This window comes from Daktulosphaira vitifoliae, unplaced genomic scaffold (genome assembly GCF_025091365.1).
Source record: "Daktulosphaira vitifoliae isolate Bord-2020 unplaced genomic scaffold, ASM2509136v1 Scaffold_3, whole genome shotgun sequence".
Taxonomy (NCBI): Eukaryota; Metazoa; Arthropoda; class Insecta; order Hemiptera; family Phylloxeridae; genus Daktulosphaira; species Daktulosphaira vitifoliae.
In genome coordinates, this window is record NW_026099574.1 from 42,508,194 (window position 1) to 42,529,670 (window position 21,477).

The 21,477-nt window shown below is 26.1% G+C and overlaps 1 protein-coding gene across 1 annotated transcript in view; it reads right to left on the reverse strand.

Moving 5' to 3' along the window:
* The window catches only part of LOC126901121 (uncharacterized), a 23,446-nt gene extending 15,578 nt beyond the window's left edge, over positions 1 to 7,868 (reverse strand). The window contains exon 1 of the mRNA XM_050677365.1: positions 7,530 to 7,868. Coding sequence (XP_050533322.1) covers positions 7,530 to 7,605 — 76 coding nt within the window. The 5' untranslated portion in view covers positions 7,606 to 7,868. The remainder of the gene's footprint in view (positions 1 to 7,529) is intronic.
* Positions 7,869 to 21,477: the final 13,609 nt, after the last annotated feature.

Consider the following 21,477-nt stretch of genomic DNA (forward strand, 5'->3'; position numbering starts at 1 on the left):
AAAAAAAAAAAAAAAAAAAAAAAAAACACATCATAGTAAAACCAATACCTTCTCAGCTTCGCATCGAAGCTAAAATTTATCCTAACTAAAATATGTACTAGTATAACATTTATATATTTAAGTTTAAGAATAAACGAAAAATAAGTTCAGTACCGTCAGATAAATACAACATTAATTTTAAAGTCTTCTCTTTTTTTAATATAAAACACTTGTTAAAAATAGTGTTTATTACGAAAATTTGAAAATAATCAATTTCATCAATGAAACTTTTATTATAGGAGTGTCATTGTGATGGTAAAACGAAAAATTCACTAAATAGTGTTTCAGCGTTACAATTTATTCGATTTTAACTCGAGAATTGTCATTACTCAACTTTCATGTTATTATAAATGGAAAAAGCCGACATTTACAGTAATTCCAATGTCGTCTAAATATAAATAACCTTTAAAAAAAAAGAAAAGTATGACATTTAAAACAAGAAAAACGATGCTTACGTTTAAGAATTGACCGATTCTTTGTAAATGTGTTCTGTCAGTTTACAACAGCCGACTGTGCATAAACGAATAAATCAGATTTCCCCTTTTGTTTAAAAACAACCGCTTAGTATTCCGAATAATATCTGCATAATGTATGTAGTTTTTTACTGACGTTATTCTAAGGGTGATATGAATAAATAGGCGAAAAAGTTTCATTGATAAACTCGTAGAATTATTATTTTTTGGTAATATCACACTAAAATATTGTGAAGTTTTTCAAAATATAACTAAACAGTACTCTTAAATTAACATCAAGAATAGTTTAGAACAAAAAATAAAAGAAGTATTTGATAAATTTGACAATNAAAATATTGTGAAGTTTTTCAAAATATAACTAAACAGTACTCTTAAATTAACATCAAGAATAGTTTAGAACAAAAAATAAAAAAGTATTTGATAAATTTGACACTAAACTTATAATGAAAAAGATTAGTACTGATATGAAAAATAAAACTATATACAAATTTAAAATTTTATATTTAGTTGGATTACTTCAGCATAGTAAAATAGTTGAGATTAATTTTATCAACGCCTAATGAATTATAGCGTTCTTGGTAATTATACATTACTAATGTAAAATTAGCGTATCTTTTATGTACTCTAGGGAGTCAGACAACTTAAACCCCTTTTTGATCACTACGGGTTAGATAGCATAATATTAACTTCAACGACATTTGTATGACTTCTTGGCTACAAACCAATTAGAAAATTGGGTTTCCAATCAAACAATTTTGAAATGCATGCCAACAATTTTTCTTGATACCAAGGCGTCAAAAATAATAAAGTAATTGTTTTTTTTCTCAGCTGAGTAGTAAACATAACAGTCTTGACAGCTATTATCATTATTGCTTCTCTCAAATAGAAATGAAATTGCTTTTTTTTCTACATTTGTCGATTGTGATCTGTTAATTTCAATAGGAAATAACAATCAATAGTTAATAGGACATTTTTGTTTGTGTGGTTTATTCAGTTGCACTATTTCAAATTATAATTATTTAATACTTGAAATATGTTTTTGTGTTTAACTAATATTTTGTGGTTTTAATCAAAAAGAGTTTGTTGGACAAGATTTTTATATCATTTAATTTGTTCTTGATTTAATTTTAATAATAAATTATTGATACTGATTAAAACAAATTCCGTTAAATGAAATAAAAAATTTTATATTGTTTATTATAATATGCATAATTTATTAAATAGAAATAAATAAACATAGCTTATTCTAATTATGTATAAATAAATTAGTAATTGCTAGTTTTGGCTACAAGTCATTTCCAGATTACTGTATAAATAAATATAATAATAAAAGTCACGCGAATATCTCTCAAATGATAAACGATAGAAAAATATCATGATTGTAATATCTTTGAGTATGTAAATTTGGTAACGTAAAAAACAGTTAAATATATATATTTTTTATTAAAATAAAAAGTTATTGGGAATATTAAAATATATTATTATATGTATTACTTTTAATTTCATTATAAATTTTTAATTCATCTAATGCAGTTTTTATGTATATATATTTTTTATTATTTAATACATCTATGTTTTTAGTTATTTCATAACCAATATTGAGATTATCTAATTTATTTTTTCAATACTTTGATTGGAAATTTGTTTTGTTTAAATTAATTTCGGCAATGTGTTTTTTATATCTAGTTTTAAATATACCTTTTATTATTCTATACTGAAAATAAAACATAATAATCAATTTGAATTTAGTCTTATTTCAAAAAATAAATCTATTTTGAAGTTTTAAATACTTCTGATTATTGATTGGAAATAATTTTGATTAATAATTGTGTTAGTGGTAGTATTGATTTCATTGATTAGATAGGGTCTGTTTTATTTTTCATTATTTCAACTTATAGAATATTCAAAGTTTCTAAATTAGATATTGAAGTAAATAAGTCTTTTATGTCAGAAAAAATCATTTTACTACAATATGGGAGTTAGTGTTATTTTATTTTTCTATAAAGTCATGCGTGTTCTTCATCATTGTACTATTATTAAATTTCACGTTTTATTTAATCATTTTATTTAAGTATACTACTCATTTATAAATAGGTCTGGCTTAGTAGGTAGAAACGTATGTTTTGGCGCATGAAGTCCATTGTTCAATGCCCAGTATGTCAATGAGATTTTTTTTGTGATTTTTTCGTTTTGCGATATCTGGTCTCTGGTGCATGTCGGCGACTATCCCGTCCCGTTTATCATTATCCTATCAGTTAAATGAACTAATCAACGAGAAAAAAATATTTTAATTTAGATTGAAGATAACTATTAGAAATATTAACAAAATATACCATTTAAGTAATTAAAAAGAAATCTGATCTTCAAGTAAAGTATTGAATATTTATTAAGTTATTAATTTGCTTGTTATATATAGTTATTAGATTTTCATCTAAATCGTTAATGTTATTTCTATTTATGAATTCATATGTTTTGTTATTGATATTTGTGGTGTAATCAATTACTATACCATTGGGTTTATCAGCCAATAAATTCTCAGCTTTTTTTTTTTTTTTTTTTTTTTTTTTTTTATTTTAAAAGTTTTTGGGCAATCTTATTAGCTGTATTTATTTGTTCTAGAATATTGTAATTTTTTTTTTGATTTTATATTTGTTGTTAAAATAAAGTATTTTTGGAGTTTCTATGATGTTATGTCTAGTGCTGTTTAGGTTATTAAATTGTGTGTAATAAATAACAGATTGACATTGGCTATTTCTTTTTTAATAGTGTTAAACTTAGTGACTTTGATAAATATTATATTTATTACCTATATTTAGTAAGTTAATTTCGTTTTTGATCAATTTAATGTTATTCAAGTAATATAAGGTTGGAAATTGTATGTAGAGTTATTCTTTCTGTATAAATACTATAATTAATCTATAAAATAAAATATTTATATTCGACATATTATGATTCCATTTGATTTGAACATCTGTAACATAAACTGTTTCGGAAATATTTGTTTAGTTTTTAATCAAACACACCAATAACTGTTATTAAGCTATAACTCTTATTATATTACACAACTAATTGAATAGTCGTTATTAATACGATTCAGTTATATTATTGTCGCTTTTTCAAGCGATAATAACTTCAATGAAAAAATTTATATCTACAATCAATATTTCTTCTTCTTTTTTGCCTTTATCCAAAATATTTGGGGTCGGCCACCTTAATCCTAAACTTCCACTTAACACGATATCCCACATCAGCTGTCCTCATATCCCATTTAATAACATCCCTCCATCTTTTTTGATGTTCCTCTGCCTCTTCTTCCTTCAAAATTCATTCCATAACTCTTCTCGTAGCTTCCGAATCCTCTCTTCTCATAATATGATCAAACCCTCTAAGTCTATTTTCTCTCATTTTATCCACAATTGATGCTACTTCTATACTCCCTCTTATATGTTTTTTCCTTATCTTACCTTCATTAGTCACTACACTCATTCATTTAAGCATTTTTATTTCTGATACACATCTTTTCTGCTCTATTTTCTAGTCAAACACCCAACACTCTGAACCATACATCATAGCTGATCTCATTACAGTCATATAGTACTTACCTTTCAGTCTCATTGGAATTCTCTTATCCCATAACAAACCAGACGTTTCTATCCATTTTACCCATCCGCACTTAATCCTATGTTTTACATCCTCGTCAATACCAGTGTACTTTTTGTTCCTAAATACTTTAAACTTTCTACTTCTCCTATCACACTTATTGTCACTAATCTCCTTATTTTATATACCTCGTGTTTTCCTTTGTCAAATTCGTAACTTTATATACTCTATTTTACTCATATTTATTTTTGATTCATTTCCTTCAAGAGCTGATTTTCACACGCCTAGCGTTTAATGANATTTCCTTCAAGAGCTGATTTCCACACGCCTAGCGTTTAATGAATCGTTTTCCTATTTCCTCCAATTAACACTATATCGTCAGTGAGCAACATGTACCATGGTATCTCTCATTGTATTTCTCTTGTAATTTCACCTAACACTATAAGAAATAAGTAAGGACTTAAATCAGAACCTTGGTGCACTTCTACTCTTATTCTTATATTTTTCTTTTACTCCACCCATACTTTTTTCCTGGTACAAGCGCTATCATACATAACTTCTGTTATGTTAATGTACCATTTCGGGACTTTTTTCTCATTATTATCCACTTTAAAACCTTTCTCGTTATTCTATCATATGCTTTATCTAAATCTATAAATACCATACACAGCTTTTTTTTTATTTTCCTTATACTTTTCTATTAATTGTCTCACACAAAATATTGGCTCCATTGTTGACTTCCTAGGCAATAAAACAAACTGATTATTTGTTATCAATGTTTCTTCTCTTATTCTTTTATCTAATATCTTTTCCCAAATCTTCATACTATGACTCATAAGCTTTATATCTCTATAATTTCTACACTTCTATATGTTTCCTTTGCCTTTAAATATCGAAACTACAATACTATTCCTCCATTCTTTGAGCATTTTCCTTTCTATTATAATATTATTAAAGAGATCCTTCAACCAACATTGCCTAATATTTTCTATACTTCTATAAGTACTTCATTTGGTACGACTACTTTATTCTATTTCATTGATGCCACAGTCTACCATACTTTTTTCTCACTAATTAATATTTCCATATTTCCTGAAATTCTACCTCACTAAAAATCTCCTTTGCAGTATTATTTACCCATCTATCAAATCTATTATACGCATCATTTATGTCTTCCTCGACATTCAACACTGTTCACACTTTTATCGTCTTTAAAAACTCTTTTTCTTTTTCCCCTTTCAATTCCCTTGCTAACTAAAGCAAGATCTTATGATACTGTGAAATCCAGGATTCTTTTTCCAGCCTCATTATTAGCACTAAAACTATACCTTCCATGTACTCTTTCATATACTCTTTCATATACTCTCCTTTCATTACCAACTCGTCCATTTATGTCTCCATTCAACACCACATTTTCATTGCTAGGTATTCCTTGCATCACCACATCTATCTCTCTCCAAAATACTTCTTTGTCTATTTCATCACATCATAATTATGGTGCATAGATACTTATTACATTCAACACTTTTTCCTCAAAAATTAATTTTACGACTATAATTCTGTCACTATTCCTAACTACTTCTACTACTTTACTTTTCATCTCTTTATTATTATTATCCCTACACTATTCTTTTTATTGGTCTTAATGATTATATAATTTTATAACCCTCGGCCATTTTTATTGTTTTCTCTCTCTTCCACTTAGTTTTCTGTACACAATAAATATTAACTTTACTCTTCTTCAATACTTCTACTAATTTTCAACTTTTACCAGTTAATGTACCAATATTCCGCATACCTATTTTTACTTTATATCAATCTTTTTCCTTTATACTCCCTTATATTTTCCCCTAAATATTATGATTGTTTTATCCTTTTCTTAATAACATACCGTATAATAAATGCAAAAAGTTAAAAATTTTATAAATTTTAAAATACTGTAGTAATTTATTTACTCAATATTAACGAGTATTTACTTTATCCAATTGTTTCTAAAATTTTGATTTACAAATGGCTATTATGATATTTTTATTAATATATCATAAAAATTTATGTAAATTTTATATATTATATAAAATTAGAAAATAATATTTATTATATTATTATTGGAGTCCAAAAGTGTGTTAATTAATTAAAAATATATCGAAAAATTTATAGATGAATCAAAAATGATTAAAATTGTCAAAACAAGCTGAACCACACTTTAAGTGTATAAAAATACTTTGTGGTAATTAAGCATTCTAAAATATATTGAACAAAAAATAAATTTGATTGCCTGTAAACTTGAAAATGTATAAAAGTAAATTTTCTAGAGTTTTAAAACGTACTAGAGTACGTTAAGGTAGATTCAGTCACATCAATATTGGTGCATATATGACTTTAATATACATACATAATATGTCAAAGTTCATGTACAACGACACAAAAAAAGAATTTTTTGTAAAAAATATTTAGTATGAATTGTTTATTTCTGAATATTGATGTAAACAGAATAAAATCAAAAATATTGACAATCACTGACTAGTTTGGTATAATTTTGTAATTAGGTATTTGTGGTTCAGTAAATTATATATAATGGTTTACTATAAAGTATGCAATTTAGTTAATTTATACAGAATATTAACAATTTAATAATTTTGTATCTACGAGAAGTACAAAATATATTTAATCCCTTAAGTTTATTAATTAAAACTCGATTTAACTTAAACTTAAAGTAAACCTAAAAATATAATATTTATTTTACAGTTATTATGTATATATAATTTGTATATATTATACAAATTTATTTGGTAAAAATGGACTTTAATATTTGGCTTTTATATAGACTAAAACATTGATTTTATATAAAAAAAATTTTTTTTGAAACTAATATATGATCATTTATTTTATTCGCTTTCAATTTTATTCACAACAAATATTGGCGCCTTACCATAATATAATATTTCAGATTTACATTATACAAAGAAATGTAAAATTCATACATTGCTTCGCAGAGAGTGCTAAGAGAAATCTTAATGGAAATTTAATGACACGATGAAGTATTATCTTGATCGAGCTACACATTTTGATATTAGATTAAAATTTTTTTAAATGTAAAAGAAACATTGATAAAAATAGTACATAAATCTAATATTTATATGCTAATAATTTATTCTATATTATATTTGATTGATTTCATCATATTGGATTATATTTAATGATAAATGTAAAGTCGGAATGTTGTTTCCATAGATCATAAACCATTATAATCTAATTTTGCTATATTAATCCAGTTTTAATTTTTCTTTAATTTTAATATCTTTTTTGATTTGTATTAACAAGAATTATATTATGTGAAAAACAATTTATTAATTTTCATTAATATTCAACATTTTAATGATATAAAACTAACTCATGAAAAATATTAAACTATAATACCTGAATTTAAAACAATCATAAAAACTATTAAAAGGCATCCGACGATAGCCGCTGGGTGCCTTGGCCGAGGCTCCATTCGCTTGGTAATAAAGCAATACGTTAGATGTGTTTATTTGACTTAAGTACAACGTAATTTTTGATTCAAATATTTCACTGTATCACTATTATTACTGAAAATATTTAACAAGGTTCAATTGCACTACTATAAAAACATTAGATAATTTATGTAAAATAAACTATAGATCATTGAAGTCGCGACCGGTTATAAACAGTAACAATGAAAGCTTACTAAAGGCATGCGATCTATTTGGCGGCAAATGTGGTACTGCTGCCGGCATCCGTTAGGATGAAATTCGCAATGGAGATCTTTTGAATGTGTGTTAGTTTAGGTACAGCGCTGTGCAGCCGACGGAAAGCGTCGTCACTTAAATGTATACGATAAGGGAACTAAGCAAAGAGACAGTGTCATGTCGTCATGCATAGCTGTAAAGTCCACAACTAAAATTACGTAGTTTTTTAGGGTACTCTGATTATTAGTATACCTTTATATGAGACATAAACTATTTTCTTTTTTTATGTAGATAAATTTTCTGTTTAAGTATTCATTTCACGAAACATGGTTAAGTTTGAACTTTCAGTATTATAAAATATAAACAAATAAGCAAAAAAAAAAAACAAATAAAAAGTCAATTAAAATTGTAAACGGATTAAATAAAATAAAATTAATAGTATAAACACTCACTGTAGTGTTGATGGTCAATTTTTCACTGTTTAAATGTTACAGTATGTGATTCTATTAAATGTTTTATGTTTTTTTGATTTTGTAGAATTAAAAATATAAAATCATTAAAATAATATTATTATAATTTTATTTATTATTATTATTTTTTTTTAAATTTTTATTCTTGTATAAATATCTACATATTTAATATTACCTACAATGAAATTTATAAATTCATTATAGGTAATATTACAATAATACAGATAATAAAAATTTTACTTTTGATGATTAACAGCAACAATCTGAAATTAAATTTGATAATTAATATATGACGTACATCTGAATTCAAAATATTTAATGTGAAGCATGAATAATTTTCTGTTTGAAATATTTGGAAATATTATATTTATACTATTTAAGCAATTTAAATATTAATAACATTTATACAATATCTGAAAGACACTACTAAGTTAAACCACTCTCAGAACCTATAATCTAAATTGATATTTATAGTTCCTATTTTAACTCCTATATTATGGTTATATGATCTCGTGTAAAGTTAATATATTACTGAGTATGTCCAGACGTTCCAGTTGTAATTCTAATTAATATGCTCTAATAGACATAGTTAATGAATTAATACACTTAGTATCAAACAATTACCAATGACCGAGAATGTTCTATCATTCAGCATAGAATTTTAATCTACACAATAATAAATAATTTTGTTAAAGCTTGAGTATTTTATGTCAACTCTTTTATAAATAAAAAATTATTGCACAGATTCCCTATTGTACTAATTTTTTTAAGTTAATAAATAATGACCATCGAAATGTACTAAAAACTTTTCCACTCATTTTTTCTTAATATTCAAATGCTAATATCTCAAAAAAAAGTTATCAATCTGTCAAAGTTATATTTAGATCATTTTTTATTTAATAGTAAAAAAAATAAAAAGGTTCCTAAGTAATTTTTGAAAGTTATCTCTAAGATTTACTTTTAGGGATAATTTTTTCTTACAATAAACTGGATATTTACAATGGTTTATAAAATTTAATTAAATTTTATAAACCATTGTAAATATCCTATACGTTTTTAATAAAAAATCATTATTTAATGAAAAATAGGGGGTTTACTTAATAAATCACACTGTATATGATGTATGTAAAATTTAATAAGGATAATTTTTTTTTGAAATAAACAAATTAAAAGCAAGAAAAAAAACTTTAAACTTAGTTAGAGAAGTTGTAGTTTAATATTAAATTTATAACTCAAACGGTAATAATCTAGGATATAGAAATTAAATTAAAGTTAGTTCGATCAAAATGTATTTGTAACTTAAAAATATACATTGTAATTCATTTAATAATATAATTTTTTAAAGATGACACGTAAAATATATACGTCTTTTACTTCTTTAAATGAAATTCTATTCTTAAGTATTTAATCATAATGAAAATTCAATCCAACATATTAGTTGATATCGACAAACATTTACTATGTATATATTTTATGAATGTTTCAGACAAACTGTGGAATTTGGTAGTTTAATAAAATGCTACAATATTACAATCTAACGAAGTTGTATCATATTTCTCAGCTAGTTATATAATCATATAGTACCCTTTGATACTTATTAACCCTAAAGTCGTTTGGCAGTAAGAATCTTCCTTTATAAGTATGATCTCATCTAAATTCCAACAAGTGACATCAACTTAAACAATGGCTAAATAGTTTTCAAAGTTAGCGTATTTTGCCAGATTTCAAAAATGACCAAAGTTTATCACACCGAAAATCACCTGGAATGGTTGGGAAAGACAATTTTATATTGATTGATGCTAATAATTAATATTTTATATAATTTAAGAGTTTTTATTTTATTATTATTCTTGAGATAACACTAAAATGTCCATTTGCATTGCTTATGTCAATAAGTTTTATATTTTTAAATAAGAATTAAAGTAGGTAAAGATTTAATATAAAAGAAAATTCGGAAACATGACTCAATGCGGCCTAATAACAGAGGTGCTGGTCTGTATTTGCATAAAACTTCAACTAATTTTTTATCATTTATAGTGCCACCGTTACCGTCACTCGAGCATTTTAATTAACATCAACATTGTCACAAAATTATTCTATTATTTGCGTTGGGCATCTGCCCGGAATGGTTTTTGCCCCTTATAATTGTGTTAATTTCCACTCGGTAGCTCGAGAAATATTCAAAATCGATCCACTGCATCAAACTCGGATGATAAGATTAGTGTGATTTAAATTTTGACTAAAAATTTGTATAATGATATTCAACTTAATGAAATAAAAAATAAAAGCGTATTTCATATAACGTATTTTATAAAACCGGTTAGTTAAAAACTTTAAATTTTTGATCAAATGTATTGCACATTTATTATGATTTTAGCTATCATATAAAATAGTTGCTAAATTATTAGTCAAAATTAATTTTAGTGTTAAGTTTATTATATTAATTAAGAATTGCATGAATTTGAAAAATTGACAATCATTTCATCAAGCACAAGTAATTTTTAATTTTTAATAGATAAAATTACTTTGTAAAATATTACTTGAATTTTTTTTTATAAAATGCAGCAGTTAAGAAAAACTGATATTAAAAAAAAACATTATAATAATTTAAATCAAACACTACTTAAATAAAAACAGACATAGATTTTTTTTAAATCAATTTTTAAATTGTAAATTATTTGGATATTTAATTTTTTATTTGGTTTCTCTAAATTATTAAAATGAGCTGATAGTAGAACTTTTCATTTTTGAATTTTATGTTTCTTTATATAATTTAACTAATTTTCATTAGTTATATGTTTTTGGTGGTATAAAAACAAACATTTTATACATGTTCAGTTTCAATTGGACTATCAAAACGCAAGTTTAAAGTATCATAGCTGAATTTGACGTTGAGTGTGAGCATAAAACGGAGAGGAAATAAATATCGCATACGAATGTATAATGTAGGATAAAATCGCAGTTTACGGTTTTAGGGTTTTTGGGTTCCTGTTAAAGATTCTGACTTCAATATTTATGCCACCGGTGTTACAATAAATATAAAAACGGGTTAGTTGTAAAATTTTTTGATATTATCATAAAATAAATTTGTACCGCAAATGTGTGCTAGGGGTCCCTATTAAATTTTAAGATTTGTTAGTAATTTTGTATTTAAATAATCTAATTTTAGTCTTTTCCTCCATAATTTTTCAATAGACATAACTCGGAGGTATTTATTTATTGATGCATTTAGTTTTATAGGTAAAAGCTTTATGAATTGATATTTTTATACTAATAAGAGTTTCAAAACATTTATTTTATTATTATTTGCAGTTTTTCGCGTCTACGACCAGTTATAATCAAATCAAATTTTAAGATTTTTATTATTTCCAGTATTATTTTTTTAATATTAAGTTATCTGTATGATAATGGTTTACACATGATTTCATTGTTAATTAAAATCAATACACAAAATAGAACAGATCTAACTGACAACTCATATAACATATGATCTACATAATATTTTATAATTTTTTTTTAATCAACTTTTACAATATAAACATTTTGCTTTAATTTAAAATTAATTAAAAATATATAATATATATTATGTAAATCATAAGTTATATGAGTTAGATTAGATCTGTTCCACTATGTATATATATATATGTTTTATTAAATTTAATATATCGACTGATTAATTATTGTTAATATTAAAGTTAATTATTATTATTAAAAACATAACAAAATTTCATGAAAATTTGTAATCCACGATAGTTGAATAAATTAATAAATTAAGTTACTGATATTTTAAGTTATATTTAAGGTAACCTAAATGGAAAAATACTTACATTTTACTGAAAGTCTCCTGTTTTATAGATTCAATAGTGATAAATAATTATGTGAAAAATTACAATTATTTTACAGTTCTATTTCATAATTTTTAATAGAAATATCCTAACTTTTTTAAGCTTATGATTTTTTTAATGAAATTTTTTATCTGTCACTATTAAGACAGCATGTAATAGTAAATCATTGAAATACCTCTACATTTGAAATCAGTAGAGTGTTTAGGAATTTGTCATTGAGGAGAATATACCAGACCGGATAAATGTTTATGCAGATTGGGGTTTTGTAAATATTATTCACAGTTCTCGATTTAGTAGGTACATGCTATATTTTATATTAATGTAAAATAATATTTTAATTCCTTAAAATTTAACTTTAAATTTATTCAATGAATATCTGATTAGATTAGAAGTATCTTTCTTTAATACAAACTGAATAACATTTTATTAATTAAAACTTTTGAAATTCAACATTTTTGTATGTTTTTATTGTGACCATTTAAAAATAATTATCAATATTTGATAAAGATTAGATTAGGCTTTATCTAGTTTATTTTTTGTGCGCAATAGCATTACACGAGGTTTACATTTTTAATATTTTTTTATATTAAATAACTATATAAATCTGTAATGAAATATAACATGTAAAATAAAGAGTACAACTAAAATACTGAACATTTAATAGAAAATGTTTTTGAACACGTCAATAACAAAACTGTCAATTGAAGTTAATTTTTTAAATTTGTAAAAAAGAATCTTTGTTTCTTACACTAAAACTTTTAGCTTTTTTTAAGTTTTCTAACTTATTTGAATCTGATACCACTCCGACTACAAATCACAAATACTATTTACATTGTTGTCAAAGAATAACTTTTTAAAAGACGTACAAATTATTTCACATTGCAGTAGTTTTGCTTATGTACGCTTATTTAGAAGATATCTAAATAGGCTCATTGTGATAAGTTTTCAATAATAGTCCTAAGTGGTTAAATTAATCTAATAAGCCTAATTTTTGAAAATATTAATTAATGAGTAATAAAACTGCGATAAATTCCCAATTAAACTTTTTGTATTGGTGTAACGTAACGAAAAATTAAAAATAAGTAAATGTTTTTCCGACACAACTTAGCTAAAAATAACATTTACATAACCAAAATACATAATTACTAAAGCAATTTAAAAATTAAATTACATAAAATCCAATTGAAATTCAGCAAGTTAACAAAATTGACCAGTACTATCCAAAATTGAACTATTGCTGTATATTTTAATCAAATTTTAAATTTTTAACGCGCAATGAAAATCTTAATATATTGATTAAATATATCAAGTATATTAACTTACTCAATATATATATATATATATATTAAGTATCGAAATACTGAACGAATTTCTTTTGAGGACTTACAAAACGTTCCATAGTTATAAATCTACATTAAAAACGACTTTTTTTACTTTTAAGTCAAATAATTTTGTAAATTCACCTAAAATTTTCTAATTGATAATGTTTTCCTAAAAGAACTATTCGGTATTTGTTTATATTATTGTGTTAGGCACGTATAAGAATAGGAACACAATAGTCAGTTAAATTATTGTGCTTCCTTTATTTTTTCCACTTCGGTACATACCTACTTAAAAAGTGATTTAAAGTGGTGACGTTTTATACGGTCTTTTTATTGCTTTTTTTTTATTTTATTCTTCATGACCTAACTTTAAACGATTTTTGCGATTCTCTCTGTCTTTTTAACTTCTTTTCGCGGCTTGACACGATAACACGATATCTACTTTTGGGAGTTATAATTTTAAGTTTTTATCACATTTCAGCTAAACAAACCAAATACTATTTAGAGGTTGTTCATCCGTAAACGCCTAACGGAAAACGTTGTTTTCAGCGGTTGTTATATTTTCTTGTTGATAAAAACCTCAAGTCCATTAAATCTCGTGTTAAAATAAAAATACAAATGATTACACGACTACTAAATTTTGTCCTTAAAACTTTAAAAAGAACAATGATTTTCTAGTAAAATAAAATAAAAAAAATATGCATATAAACATAAATCTCAGTAAGAATTTTTCAAACATTCAATTTTCCTTGGGCTAAACATCTTTTTTCGTCGACAGATGTTTAGTCGGAAATTAAAAAAAAACGATTTTTTGTATTTATCACAGCGTATACTTCCATAAAATTTCCTAAAAAGTAATCAGCGGATTTTACATATTAGAAATACAACAATAAGCTTCAATGTCAGTATTTTAGAGTATTTTCAGGTTTTATATACTAAATAAGCTTTGTCTATTTTTAACACAATTTCGTATGAACAAACTACGATATTTAATGCGAATAAATCGATATCAAGATAATAATTTATTACAAAGATTTATTACGAAGATAATTAATTACAAAGCATATGATTAGCAGGATCAAAAAAAAATATTAAACATTGATTTCATAGAAAATGGTAAATACGTTTTTATTCGACGATTTTTTTTTTGAAGGATACACAATTTTGAATGAAGTTCTCAGTGTCTAAATATTTCTTACCGTTTATCACAGTGCAAAGTAAGCTAGGCTTGATTGTTTTTTACCAAAAGAACAAAGAGAAGATAAACAATGTTCAAATGGCCATCAATATTATTATCGAAAACGTGTTCTGATCGGATATATAAGACGGAAGCACCGGATAAAATAGAAGCCCTGTGGGGACTATACACGTGTGGAAGTAAATCGCGGTGGTTCATCGGATCCAATCAGACCACTAGAGATACGCGGCATACATAATATTATAACATCACCGGAAATGAGTTTCGAGCGACAGCAGAATTTGCGACAACAACGTTTTCTGCTGCTTCCGTCCCAATTGAATCACATTATGGCAAATAATCTAACCTTGTAGAAGTTACTAGATTAGTACTAACTTACATGTTTTACGTTAAAGTAGCATTAAGTGGTTGTACATTTGTAGGCAACACCCTAACAAATGCCTTGCTCTGAAAATAATGTTAATGCGGATTGTTGTTTTTAAATGTATTAAGCAATTTTATGATGAAATGTTTTAAGTAACACTAATAGTATTAAGGTAAGCAAATTTTTCTTGTTTTTATTTTAATTTGCATTTGCGACGGAAAAAATTGAATATATTTTTTATTAACAACACTAATATTCAAACAAATTTGAATGAGGTTCACGTCAGTACTTTTTACTCGTTACAGTTCAACATAATTTTACCAAGCAACAAACAACCGTAACGAATTCGGTAAATATTGAGCAAGCAATCATCTTTGTTAGCCATTTCGCGTAGACATAAAAAGAACATAATAAAAAACATTTTTCTTTATAGAAAAGACACTTTTAGGGAATGTAAACACCAAGTGCGACTTGACTCTTATTGGTGACTAAATCACCAGTATAAAAAATTGTCAGTTAACATAACATCGTATGAAAATCATGCGATGATAATCACATCAAAGTGTTTGATGTCCATCTAAATACATGTATTTGAACACCTATTATTTGTCATGATTAATATATGATCATATCATTTTTTATATTGTCCGAAATTCACATGTATGTTAAATTATAATTATTTCCTACTAATTTTTCGATAAATTGAACGAATTAATGATTTCGAGCAGTATTTCTTTCAGACAATTAAACTGTGTTGTGTTGACTCTTATCTGACGACAGTAAGCCGCCGTTTACTGTGATATCAAAATTAAATTTTTCTAATATTTCTTTACTATTTTTTGAATTTTCTTCAGAAGGGTCAGTCCTCCTCCGGGAAAACGCCTGAAATAAACACTGATTTCGAGTGGCAAAAAAATGAATGTACAAAACATTAAATGTTTAAACATAAAGTCATTATAGTATACAGTAACAGTAAGAGGGCGTTTGAAAATTTTGTGAATGACCCTTCACGATTTTAAATCAGTGCCCAGACTGTGCTGGGAATTTAATCATTTTTCTTTTCCTCTCACGTCGAGTATTTTATTTTTTTGTTTTGCACTACAAAATACATATTTTATATCCGGCAACCGTATATCTCTCATTATACATGCGGCCTGCGAAGAAATGTAAATTGTTCCGTATTTTTTTCATCTCATGTACATAGTGCCTTCTTATATTTATTTATTTATATTTTCTACCTTCCTACTCGCCTTGGATGACGGCTTCTTGTCTTGGGAAACCGCATGGGGATTAAACCAAATGGTACCCTTGTGACGAGTCTCGCCTATTTCGGACATGTTTTTTTCAGTTTTTACACAACTCTTGTCTGATGTTTCGAAACCCATTACAGTAGTCGGTTTTAAGTTTTAAAAGTTAATTTAGAAACAAAGGTAATTTAATAAATAGCTAATCATAATAATTTAAAATATATATTTCTTATATTATATACAGTAACTCAGTGTGTGTACAATATTACTCGAATTTGGTTTTATTATCTCATGATTAATGATGATATTTACGCATGTATTATATAAAGAGTAGACTCCATGAAAATGTTTTATCTTTTCTGTTAGGTTTTCTTTTTTTTTTTTACTGAGATTCTATTTAAAACGTGACATAAGAAGCTTACTGTAAATTTACTGAAAATATTTATACAACTTCTAAATAGTGATTAGTGCACTTGACACTTAATCAATAGCTCACTTGACTCCACTAAATCAAAAGTATTGCAAGACCTATTACGTGTATTCCAGATGTTATAGGTCCCTCACGACATAGAAACTTTTTAATATATTTATACAATTTATCTAAATCTGACATAATCATTGGAATTATACAGTTTTGGTATTTTTATTAAATTGGCGGTATTACCATAATAAATATATATTTATCTACTTCGAAATAACTCATTACTTTATGTTATTAATTTTATTGATAAAATTTCAATTTAAAATCGAAATAAATAATTTTTGTAAACGACGCATAAAGAGGTCGATATGGATAAAACTTACATTAAATGTTCCAGAGCAGAAATCAAATGAATAATATAAAATTTATCGTTATTAACTGAACGAGATTAATCTCCTCCTGTTCAATTATTATACGAAAATAATATTGCATTCCAGTGATAGAGATTGCTATGAAAAAAAAAATGTATACAATAAGCCGACATAATGGCGGCAAACAATGAATGACCGCCGGGGAATAAAATATAAAAAGCTTCTAGTTGTATGTGGAAAAAAGTTTGGGTAGCAATAAATTGTTCGATAACCGAGAAGACTATTTTGCGTCAACTTTGTATCATCGTCAAACAATATTAATAATTTATACATATCGTCCATTGAATATAAATTTAAACATACAAACAACGATGGATGACAAAAACTGCATTTGAATCAATGGCGCAGTTTACAAAGTGTTAGATAATATTTTACGGTTTTTACAAAGTATTAAAGTAAACTCATTAAAAAGATCAAAATCACACTTCCGTAACAGTATTAAAGATTAAAGGCTTACAAGATTAAAATGTATCAAGTAGGTTACTGGCATAATCACGGGGGATATGACACCCGTGAAAAAAATAATTACTCGGTGAAGACACACTTTTTTATCGTTTGGAGATTATAGTGAAAATGTTATATAAGTCCAATTACCTAAATACCAAAAATACCTAATCGCGGCACTGCATGAGGTATCGCGCGACGAGTTTTCTATGTAAATATTTTAGACCGGCAGTGGTAATTTGGGACAATTATCAAAATATAATACCAGGTATTTGTTAGACAAATACATGCGATCATATGTCTGGTGTCTGGACAAAGTGTCCAGCAGCGCGTCACGATTGTAATTTTGTCGTGACGTGGTAAAACAGTGTATTGGACATGAGATTACACGAAATAACGATGCTATTTTGTGTGATCTGGTGTCCAGTACGCAACTCTACAAAAGTGGCCACTATACTCGTTTACACTGCATCGCATTCGCCACAACTGACATCGATACTCTTAGTACCAATAACATAAAAATGTCAACGCAATTTTTTGTTTATTGGTGAATCATTGCCCGTTTTTATGACTTGTACCTTACCGTTTTATTGAAAATTTGCAAGGTTGAATTTTTTTAACAGAAATTTATAAGGTAAACGAGCCCACACAACTAATATTGTAGACTGACATTGATATTTCGCGACAAATATGAAAATCTAGTGCTAAGAATTCATAGGGATTAATGTTAGCAATCTTTTCTTCGGGCTCATGTTAGATTTGACAATTACAACTACCGCGTAATTAGTAAGGCCTATATTAAACAATTTTTTATGGTCCCAAAGTACTGATTCCGGTTCTAGTTAAATCATAAAGAAAAAATATATTTTCATGTATTAATGCTGAAATACTAATAATAATAATCAATTAGTTCCATATCAATATTGTATGAAACGAATGATCAAATGCTTTTCACCAAACACTATTGGATGTTTGAACATTCAATGTAAAAAATATGTATATATTTTTTATACATACATAATGGTCCGAAATGGTTTTTGTCAAAAATATATTGGTGGACACAGTCCCTACATTATTTTTACCACTTTACATTGTAACATTGAGTTTACTGGTGATATGAATTTAACGTAAACATTACTTTAGTACACAATTTGTCGGCTTATACGACACTGTGACGCCAGATGTACAAAAATAAAGATTTAAAATGGATACAGATTTTTTTAGAAAGTAAATCTTTTTCAGTGTACCTCCAATATAAAAATCTAAATCTGTATACAAAGTATAAAAAATATATTATGCCTCGTACAAAAGTGATGACTGTCTATGTATGTGAAATAACTCATCTGGGCGATAACGCGAACATTTAACAAAATGTATCTGAAAATATATACAGTTTATTTATTTTTCTTTTATACTTATTGACTTGTAAAACTGATTACCATATAAGCGAGCAAGCCGCACTTTTGAAGCTCTGAATTAAATATAGAATTCAGAATTCTCTTGTCCACATGATTTCTCTTAACTAACCGCGACCCTGTGTTGCCGTCGGCATATTTTTGTGCTTATTGTAAATCCGTCATTTGTGTTAAAAATTTTATTATGTGATATACCCTTGATATCTTCACTGGCATGAATATTAGTCTATTTAAGCGAGATTTTGAATTAGACATTTCTACGCATACTGGATCAGCACTCAAAGTGACTTCAAATAAACGAGTATTAATTCAAATACAAAATAAGCCAATTTGATTTATCACAATTATCAGGAATTAAAAATCAGAGTAAAGAATAATAAACTAATAGATCAATATTCTCTTTAATAATTTTACTAATTTGTTCGCACATAGACACATTATAGAAACTCGAGGGTTGGATTACCGCTCCGTTGCCTCAGGGTTCTATTAAAAGGTCTTACCAATTAAATAGTCTTTATTCCTCAATAAAGGAAATCTACATTTGTTTCTTTATATCTACTTGTCTTTATTGTTCTAACCCTCGGACTCTACGATCTTAATAGAGATAAAAATATAATATTTTAATAAACATGTAAAATCATACGTAAAATTTAAATAACATCATCATCGTGCTAAATTGAAAAACTAAGTAAAACCCTCTATTTACTTTTATTTTGAGTTACTACATGTGTGCCTTTCAAATGCATAGGTAAGCTTATTTCAGCTTTGGTGCTGTATTTTTTCTTTTTAGGAATTGTCACATGGTAGAAAAACAGATAAGTGTATTGTTTTTAAATTTAATATTAAAAGAAATTTCAATGTAAAAAATATCTGTTCAGTAACTATTTAGACAAACGTATCTGACTTATTAAAAAATCTACGCAAATAAGATATAAAACATAATGAAATTACTTAAAAAATAAGAATTAAATTTATAGTAAAAATACCTGTTTTTTTATACATTTTATTTCAGATTTCTGAAATTACTGGTTCTATGTTTCTATTACCACATTATTCTATTTGAACATCTAATCGTAAACACCTGTATAACATAATTTATTTTTTTAATATTCTTACAAAAAAAAAGTTTACATTTAATTAATTAATAATTAAAACGATTTTTTTAATATTTAGTATTTATGTATTATATAGTGTATAATGGACATTTTTTGTCTTTAAGACTTATTTATAGTTATCGCAAAATCTGGACGAATAAGTAATTAAAGTCTTGAATAGTGTTGGAGATTCTGATGGTATCACTGAAATTTTCGACAATTTGACGATTTGACGATTTCCTCTTTTAACTTTTCAATCAAAATAGTTGCTTCAAGAACATTTTCAGCAAAACATAATAATAACATACTAAATTAGAATAAAATTAAAAAAAAAAAAGTGAGATCGTATACGAATCCGCAAATCTGCAAAATACACTGTAGCATTAAGGAAATGTTTGAAATCAAAACAAGGCATCAAAGATACTGATCCAAACTAGGTAAAAAATATGCTGAAACGTTGTGCCAATAAACTAACTGACGCCGTCATCTGTTAGAAACTTCCCAATAATTACCAACTATTATCCTGTAATTAACATTTTATTGGTAATAAAAAAGTATTGAAATCATTTATCGAGATAAAAACTATCTCTCAAGTTAAATAGTTTTGGAATTCATCGCAGACAAATATTATGCCACGGAATTTTTATATACATATATATATATATATATATATTAAATAACCCACTATAGTGTTTGTCATATAATATAGTAACTCGAATAAAGAATAAATTAGGGTAATAATTGATTTAATTATTAAACAATGAATAGGTGTTGGCGAGTAGTCGCCGTTGTTTCGCCAACTAATATTATTCAATACAATATACGAGATCCTTTGTGATTGAGTTACTCTTAAAGAAAATAAATTATTTTTGTCGGGTTACCAGTAAGAGGGTTCATCAAGAACACACCTGAGCATAACTTGCGAATAGTCAGGATCTGCTGGAACACTTACGTTAAAGAATAAAACAAAAAACTAACTATACATTTTTCAGTGTATTATGTTTGAAGCAAGCTCAGCAATAATTATTTCATGAATCTTTAAATAACTTACCTAAGGTTTCGTTTGTGATTCAAAATTTTATTATATGAAGGTGATTAAAGTTGAATAAATTTTAGACTTCACTTGCAGACCTTGATAATCGAGGTGAATATGAATGAGATTGTTTATTCGAGTTGGGCGCGGACGGACTACTGAGTACGATATTTTTAGTAGTTTATTTGGAAACATATTTCAACTATATTATTTTTATGGAAGAACTCGATTATCAAAAGGCACCTCTTGTGATTCTTTATTGATTATATAAAAAGTGTCATAGTATAATGTACAATTAAATACAGTTATGCATCATATAAACATTACGTTGCCATCCGATTGAATGACATATCTACATAGTTTAAAGTACATTA